The 8,480-nt window shown below is 58.7% G+C and overlaps 1 protein-coding gene across 1 annotated transcript; it reads left to right on the top strand.

Moving 5' to 3' along the window:
* The first annotated feature begins 1,696 nt into the window (after positions 1–1,696).
* On the top strand, positions 1,697–4,336 carry AEN (apoptosis enhancing nuclease). Its single transcript, XM_075431673.1, has 4 exons — positions 1,697–1,770; positions 2,055–2,659; positions 2,938–3,138; positions 3,503–4,336. Exons 2-4 carry the CDS (start codon positions 2,057–2,059, stop codon positions 3,704–3,706), a joined length of 1,008 nt encoding a protein of 335 aa, XP_075287788.1. The 5' UTR covers positions 1,697–1,770; positions 2,055–2,056; the 3' UTR covers positions 3,707–4,336.
* The last annotated feature ends 4,144 nt before the right edge of the window (positions 4,337–8,480 follow it).

Genomic DNA, 8,480 nt, shown 5'->3' with positions numbered 1-8,480 from the left:
TGGGCTATTGTGGCCTTGAGAAACCAGAAAAAACTTTTCCCTTCCTCCCCACATGCTCATCACTTCTCCTGTTTAAGTTTTTTTTGTAACCACGAAGGTACAGCTAAAATTTCACACTGCCAAGGGGAATCACGTGCCCTTTGCAAAACATACAGCCTGGGAAGGAAGGTGTCACCGGACAAAGACGAGGGGAGATGGGTGCGTTTGTTGTAGATGAGCCAAGACTTATCAGACCCACAAGAGCAACAGTGATGTGTCTGGGGAAAAGGCATCAACCAAGAAGCACCAAATGGTTGAGGTGCTTGAATCTCCTGGCCCACCACAGGGCATGAGGAAGAGGAACAGGCAGAGATGCCACCTCCTTGCCAGACCAGCTCTGGAGAAGAAATGCCATAAGCAACACAAGCCCATTTCCTTCACAACAGGGCTTGACTCTGCTCTCACTCTGCAGTGACTGTCAGCTCACACCTTGCTTAGGGGGAGAAAAATGGGGCAAAGAGGCCCATGAACCCCAAAATGAACCAACCCCAAGAGCTGTAATGCATAGTTTCACCAAAAACACCAGAAAAGACTGTAAATTTCTACACGGAGACCTGCCAGGGCTCCCCAGCAAGTTATTGTGGGACACTTCAACTACTCTCGTTAGGGGGAATTAATTAGCTGAACAGCAGGGACGGAAGCAATAGATGCAAAACAGAGAGCAACAGATCTAAGGAAGAGGTTTATCAGCCAGAAGAAAAACATAAAAGAAACAGGTAAAAAAATAAATTGCAGGGTTATCTTTTCTTTCTGACCAGGCAGAAGAAGCTCACGGGTGGCAAAAAGGGGGAATGATGTAGAGTGAAAACCCACCCCCACGAGCCCCCTCGGTGGCAGGGAGAGGGGGTGCTCGGTGTGGGGCTCCACGGGACGAGGACGGGCGCGGTGCCTGGCTCCCTCTGGAAGACTAGTGATTTTGTTGTTGTATGGCTCATCCCACCACAACAAGTCACAGTCTGCCCTAGGGCGCACGGCCTCTGCGGCAATGCTGAAGGCGCAGGGACGAGCCAGCAGCCATGGACATTCTCCGCTTCTGACCACCTCGGCCGTTGCTTTTGTGAGTCTTGAGAGCGGAGCAACGAGAGGCCGGTCTGAAACCCCATCTGCACCCGTGCCCTGGCCAGAGCTACCCCCCCCGACCCTGGGGAGCCCCACGGGAGAGCCTGGAGGATGCAACCCCCGTGCTGCAATGCCTCAGCCCACCCTGAAGGAGCCTTGCTGCCCCAGCCAGCAGCCGAGGGTCCACAGCAGAGAACAGGGATACCCACAAGGTCAGCACCGCGCCCCAGGACATCACTGCTGGGCTGAGCTCCAGGGCGTGGGGCCGGACGCCCCAGTGTGCATGTCCACCCCAAACCCACCACCCAAAAGGGTGCCTCCCCACCAGGGCCAGAGGTGGGAGAGGCTGGAAGCCCTGAGCAGCGCGACGGGACGGGACGGGACGGGACGGGACGGGACGGGACGGGACGGGACGGGACGGGACGGGACGGGAGCACCACACATCAGCCTCCACCACCCACCGCTCTACAGCCGCGTTATAGAGGGGCGGGGCCGCGCTGCCTCCGCCCCTCTGCGGCTGTGGGCACCGCCCCCGCTGCATGCAAATCGCCCCTCCGGCGCAGCCAATGGGGAGGCAGGGGGCGTGGTTACAGCGGGACTTGCCCGGGCATGTGAGCACGGCGGCTTCCGGGCGAGACACGTGGGAGCGGCGGCGGGCCCGGGCGGGCGGCGGTGGGTCCGGGGACCGGGGGGGGGGGGGGGCGCAGGGCAATGGGGTGGGCAGGGGGTTGCGGGTCGGTGAGTGGGCGGGCAGGCCCATCGGACCGGGAATGGGGCAGGCGGGGTCGGGCAATGAGGGGGGAAGGGCGTGGGGACAGGGTGTGACACTGTGTCCGTGTCCCCATAGCTCCTGCCCACGCCGCGGGGGTGGGGGGTGCCGTGGGGGTCCCTTTGGACGGGGGGGGGGGGCGTGGGTGGCTGCGTGGCACTCATGCTCCCTGTGTCCTCTCCCACAGGGATGCCTCCTGGCAAAGGGCAGATGACTCCGCTGCCGCCCGCCCCGAAGGACCCCCTGCCCACCCCGGAGGGCACCCATGGCCCCGCCGCGGGGGACTGCGCTCAGCCCCCGGAGGGTCCCGGCAGCAAGAAGAAGAGCCGCAAGCACCAGCGGTTGTTGGAGCAGAAGGGGCTGCTGGGCCGGCGCCTGGGCAGCCAGGCCAGCATTGCGGGGCCAGGGGCACGCAGCACGCTCCCCAAGGTCCCCAAGGCCAAACAAGTTGTCACCTCATCCCTGTCGCCGTCTGCCTCTCCGGACAGTGTAGCCAGGCACCACTCCGTGCTGCTGTCCCAGGGGAATGGCAGCTCCGAGGGGGTGCAGACGTTCTCCCCGCTCCTGCGTCCGGGCAAGTACGTGGCCATCGACTGCGAAATGGTGGGCACCGGTCCTCAGGGCAGGCTGAGCGAGCTGGCGCGGTGCTCTGTGGTGAACTACGAGGGGGACGTCATCTACGACAAGTACGTGCAGCCCGAGCTCCCCATCGTGGACTACCGGACGCGCTGGAGTGGCATCACCAAGCAGCACATGAAGAATGCTATTCCCTTCAAGGCTGCCCAGGCTGAGGTGAGGAAAAATTATATGAGAAGAAGAAAGGGCTATGCGTTATCTGCCGGCCACTAATTGGGGTATTTGGTGGCCCGTGCTGAGCTGCTCTGAAGCAGAGACACAAGCAGGGCAGGGAGCCTCTGAAGCTGTGCAGTGGGTTGGTTTGCATGTTGCTGCTCCGTTCTGGGAACATGAAAACTAGAACAGAAGGAACTGAATTTAAAACAGAATGGTTTATTTTATGTTTAATTGGTGTTTCTTTTGCTGTACCACCTAACCCTTTCTGACGCTTCCAGATCCTGAAGATCTTGAAAGACAAGATTGTGGTAGGACACGCCATCCACAATGACTTCCAAGCCCTGAAGTACTTCCACCCAAAAGACAGGACCCGAGACACCAGCCGGATCCCTGTGCTGAACCAGAGGGCAGGGCTGCCCGGCAGGGCCAGCGTCTCGCTCAAGAGCTTGGCCAGGCACCTGCTCCAGAAGAAGATCCAGGTAACCACCAGGAATCTTGAGATGGGGAGCAGTTCCTGGGTTTGCTATGAGGCTGTGTGATCAGCCCATCTCCGTGGGTGTTCTCTGTGAGATGGAGATGAACCTTGTTCATTCTGTGCTCACAGCTATGATCAGGCTAGGGGAGCCCAGGACTTCCCAAGCTGATCGTTAAGCATTACAGTAAGCAGAGACAGGACCTGTTCCCTCCAGAAAGTGCTCAAGGGATGCTTGCATCTCCTTGGCTGCATCGAACCTTTGCTGTCTCCAAAACCCCTAGCTCTTGTGTCCTTCCAAGCAAGCAGACATGACCTGTGGGATTTTTGCCACCCCCTTTATCTAACGAGGTTTTCCCCGTTTTGTTCAGGTCGGCTGCAAAGGGCACTCGTCGGTGGAGGATGCTCGGACAGCCATGGAGCTGTACAGACTGGTGGAGGTGCAGTGGGAGATGGAGCTGGCCCGTAGCCTGCCCCCCCAGCCCCCCAGCCCCATCACAGACCCCACCACAGACAGCAGCCAGTACATGGATGACCAGTACTGGCCCACGGACCTGATGGCAAGCAGCCTGTGATGGGGGATGGCATCTCCTCCACGTGTTTTGGGCCATCCTGACGCCTTCAGCAATTAAAGGTGGAGGTAGCTGCAGGCCTCCTTCCCCCAGGGCCTGTGTCCCACGGGCTCTGCCCAGCCCCGCTGTGGGCAGCAGTGCAGGCGAGTCGGACAGGGATGGAGAAGTGTTGGCACTTGGACACCAGCGATCTCCCAGAAACGCTGTCTTCAGCCTCTCGCTGTCGCACAGGAATGAGCGCTGTGGCTGCGCCGTGTTCATCTGTCACTTGGCACTGGGGGGTGAGCAGGGTCCCGGTACCAGCCTGGAGGAGGCCCCCGGCCCTGCGATGGCTGCGGCGGTGGGCTGGGGCTGCTGGGACACCTCCCGTGCCTTCTGGGAGGGGTGTCCCATGGTGGGCAAGTGGCAAGTCCTCCCATGGGAGGACTGAGGTGTCTTGCTGATGCCCAAAGGCTGCAAACCATCCGGGGCCAAACAGCCAGTTTCTTCCATGCTTTCTTGGCACAGTGAGCCTGAGAAGAAAGTCAGAGTCTAATCGGTGCCCGGCCAGGACGAGAGCAAAGGATGCACTTCATTTCACATAGACTACTCACATATGTGTCCAATGCTGAATTAAAAGCTGTTCTTGCAAAACCCTTGTGTGTGTGTTGCATGATCTGATCTGGCAGCTCTGCAGGAGGGAGGGGGCAGGGATGGGGTCAGCATGTGCTGCCTGTGTCCTGTGCTGGGCCCCAGTGCTTGAAACCCACCTGCAACCAGAAAAGGTGCTCTGGGGGGTCTGATGATGGCTGGGGTGAGCAGTTCCTCGGGGTATGGGCTGGCCCTCCTCTGCTCTGGGGACATCCCTGTGAAGGCAGGAGGAGCAGAGAATGCTCCTGCGTCCAGTGCTGCTGGTTCCTTGCAGAAACAGTGAAAGCATCCTGCTGCACAACCCTCCAGCAGCTGGGCTGTCACAGGAGAGGTCCTGCTGGGGTTTGCCCTCCTGTGAGGCAGCGTCCCTGTCCACAGGGTCTGGGAGCGAGAGCTGTGCCCGCTCTGCGGGGTGGGAGCGGTGCTGAGCTGCGCGTGGGCTGCTGTGACAGCGTGGGGATGGGGTGATGCTCACCCGCAGCGGCTCTGCTCACGGGCTGCTGCTTCGTGGGGGTACCTACGGCTGCACAGATGTACCCCAGCTGGGTGTGCGAGCACTGGAGAGGGGTTTGGGGCTGGCCATGGGGAGCCGCACGCTTCCCGGGAGAGCTGAACAGCCACGCTTATAGAAAATCAGTGTTTGCCAGGGGCCTCAAGGCTGAGGCCACCCCTCTCGCACAGGGATCCCCCAGTCCCGCTGCCCAGGCTGCAAGATGGGACGGGGCTGGAGGGCTGCCAGCACCCCGCGGGCTGTCGGGAGCGCGGCCACCGCACAGCACAGCAGCCAGCACCGACACGGAGTCCATGTCCCCCCCCCGCCAGGCTACACGCGTCCCAGGCTTTTCCTAGTGGTGGTGAGGGGTGAAGAGAGCTCAGCCCCAGCCTTGGGAAGCAGCCAAGGAGCCGGGTGACGCAGGCACACCTGACGCACACATCAGTGCCATTACACTTCCCATCTTAACTCCTCCCTGCCCGGCAGAGGAAGCCAGGGACAGCTCAGAAACACTTTGAAACACATCAGACGTGTCCAAAAAGCTCTGCTCTCCCGGTGGCCTGAGCACAACCTTCCTTCAACAGAGATAGTAATAACTGGGCTGCATCGTGAGGTCAAGGTCTAGGCATTCGCCACCAGACCTGCTAGGAAGGATGGCCCTATGGTAGGTCTTTAAATCCTGCGTGGCAGTTTGTCCCAGGCACATTCCTGACGAAGCAAGCTGTAAAACACAGCTGGCACCACCCTCTGTGCCAGCCTCGGGGTGCAGGTCAGCTGAGCCCCAGGTGCAACATCAGCAGGACCCCGGGGCGGTGGTACAGGAGGGACCTGAACCCCATGGGGGTACCCGGGGAGGTGCAGGAGGAACACGGCTGGCAAAGGTTTTTCTCCTTTTCCTCCTCTCAGCCATTTCCACCCCTCACGGGGTGGCAGGAGGGAAGCAGAGCTGTGGGAGAGTCGACAGGAGCTCAGCGGGTCGGCAGACAGCACTGTCAGAAGATGGTGGCATCCCAAAGCGGATGTAGCCCCACTGCTTTCTGCTCCTGGGAATGCAGACCCGGAGGAAGGGCACAGTGAAGGGATGATTTGCTCATGGCCGTATAATCTAGCCTGTACAACCGCATCCCCTCGGGGGCTACGTGGGTTCATGAGGGGCTTGCATGGGGCACCCCATGGCTACCAGCTTGTTTGTCCACCTGAACCCCCTCTTGTTGTCCCCCCAGCCCGCCCTGTCCTGCCACCCCATAGCACTGACTTGCCCTAAGCCACGTGATGGCTTGATGTGAGACATGGGTGTGCAGGGGTGAGGCTGGAGAAAGCTGCAAGAAGAGGTGGAAGACAGGGAGGCTTTATCAGCCTGTGACTCAGCCTGCCTTGCCATCAGCCAGCAGCGAGAGGAAGGCGTAATTAAGGAAAAAAACCCCAATTCCTGAAGTCTTGACCATCCAAACACTTTACTGAGACCCACTTCCATAAGTAAGCCTGGGACAGATTTGTCTAAGCTCTCTACCCTGTGATCCAGGGCAGGTTTTTCCCTGCCTGCCCACGGCAGAGCTCCGCAGCCTGCCTGCACGGCTGCCTGTGTGCCCTCCTGGCAGCACAGCCCAGGCTTGCACGGTGGCAGGAGGTGCTGGGAAAGTCCCAGGCCACCTCTGAGAGCTTGTTCCCGTTGCCACTACACTGATTTAAATCCCCTGCTGAAATACCCCCCTGCTTTGGGGGCAAATTTGAAGAAAGCAACGCAGGCAAAGGCCGGCTGCCCTTTGGTGCCTACGTGCCTGCAAGCTTTACTTCAGTACCGTGATTTCCAGCTCTTGGGGAAGCTGAGAAACAAATTTGAGGGGTGTCAATCCCCCTTTATATCAGATTTGAAGGGCTGGAGAAACTCTGATATTGTGCTCTGCAGCCCCCCAGCCCCGCAAGGCAGGGTTGCTGAGGAGCAAACCCCACCATGGCTGACGAGGAGTGGTGGCAACCCGCTCCCTGCCGATGAAGCGATGTTTGTTCTGAATAATCTGAATGACAATTTTCATCCTGTTTGTAGCCGGTGACCTTCAAGAGCTAATCAGGATTTTCACAGGTGTTTGTGAATATTCACCTATATGCCAGGGAGTTGCTATGGCTGAAAGCAGCCAACCATCACTCTGGTCTACCACCCGAGCAGCCTGCTGGTGCTCATGCGGGGAGGCTGAGCATCTTTAGGGGGGCGAAGGAGAGCTGGGCTGGCTCACCATTTACGTTAAATTTCATAATAATTGAAGAATCTGCAGAAAACTCATCCGTTGTCTCAACGACCCTGAATAATGATTAACCCGAACCCTCGAATCCAGCAATGGGCTTTTTTATCAGAGGGAAACCATTGTCAAATGAGTTTTTTTCCAGCCAGCTGCAAGAGCAGGTAACTGATAAGCCCATCATTGGAGTGGGGCTGAGCCAATGGGAGCTGATGGCGACGGCTTTTACTTCTGTCTAGCAACAGCTTCTCCTTGAGCTGCAGACGACAATTCAGTGCTTTCCCTTGCTTTTATTGAGCTCCCGCTTCCTGCCCTCCTGCTACATGGAGGTTTTCATGGGGGACACTCAGAAACTGAATTGAGTGTGGATTGTCCATGATTTTCTGCACATTTTCAGTGTCTCTTCCTATCCCACATGGCCAGAGCTTTGCAGCTATAAAAGAGGACATGTGCCCCCAAGCTACTCACATCCTGGCTCTGCTCACAGGGCCTTGCCCATGCACCTGTTGGCTTCTGATGGGTGGGTGTCAGACACCCGTAGGGTGCCTGCAATAGCACCATAGCAGACCCTGCGCCAGGGATGTGCCTGACTCAGATGCTGACCTGCATTGCCAGCGTCTGGCCATGGCCCAGCATCTCTCCCGGCTTCCAGGGGCTGTTTGCACGGGGTCCGCAGCCGGGAGCAGAACCCCTGCATCGAGTCATGCCACAGCACACAGGGAGGGTTTGCTTCGATGCTGGCTCTGGTTATCACAGCATGGGTGGTTGAAGTGCCACAGAACCCCCAAGTGTCTCAGGGTGGAGCAATGCTGGTACCTGACAACAGCCAGGAGCAAGCCCCTAACCTGGGGCAGTCTGTCCCCTCGCTGTGGGGGCACAGAGTGATGATTGACCCTGTTTGGAGGCAGAGAGCGGAGGCTTCGCTCAGGCAACTCACTGGAGACCAAACCAGTTGCAGTGGAGGGAGGAACTGGCCTCCCTGTGCTCTCCACCCCATCGGTACCCCCACAGCCGCCATCACCCCTCTCGTCTCCGCCCTGAGCATGAATTAGAAGGCAGAAAACTCACAGCCGGCTATAAATTAAAATCTCAGGAGCCTTAATAACCCGCTTGGCCGGAAGAAGCGAATAGGTGTGATGTGGAAATGAATAGGCACATCTGGCAGCCGCTTAGCACTTTGGCTGCAGGAGGGGTGTGCGTGTGCATGTGTGCGTGTGCATGTGTGTGCTGTGCGAACCGCCAGCACAGCCTCCCGGATTGGCTGCAAAACCCCTTGCCGACCAATGCCGGGGACCAGGGTGGCCTAGCAACAGCCTTTCCCTAATGAAAAACAAGCCACTTAAGCATCGTGACTGTCTGCAGATGAGAGGAAAAGGCACAATTCCCAACACGCTCCATCATCCCCAGGGAGCCGGCCCCA

Source organism: Opisthocomus hoazin, chromosome 10 (assembly GCF_030867145.1).
Source record: "Opisthocomus hoazin isolate bOpiHoa1 chromosome 10, bOpiHoa1.hap1, whole genome shotgun sequence".
Taxonomy (NCBI): Eukaryota; Metazoa; Chordata; class Aves; order Opisthocomiformes; family Opisthocomidae; genus Opisthocomus; species Opisthocomus hoazin.
This window is presented reverse-complemented; position numbering and strand designations above follow the sequence as displayed.

Bases quoted from the DNA above. Each gene is read 5' to 3' on its own strand.
- AEN (XM_075431673.1), top strand. From the start codon at position 2,057: ATGCCTCCTGGCAAAGGGCAGATGACTCCGCTGCCGCCCGCCCCGAAG. The intron at 2,660-2,937 runs GTGAGGAAAAAT...TGACGCTTCCAG, and splicing joins TCAAGGCTGCCCAGGCTGAG to ATCCTGAAGATCTTGAAAGA. The intron at 3,139-3,502 runs GTAACCACCAGG...CGTTTTGTTCAG, and splicing joins TGCTCCAGAAGAAGATCCAG to GTCGGCTGCAAAGGGCACTC.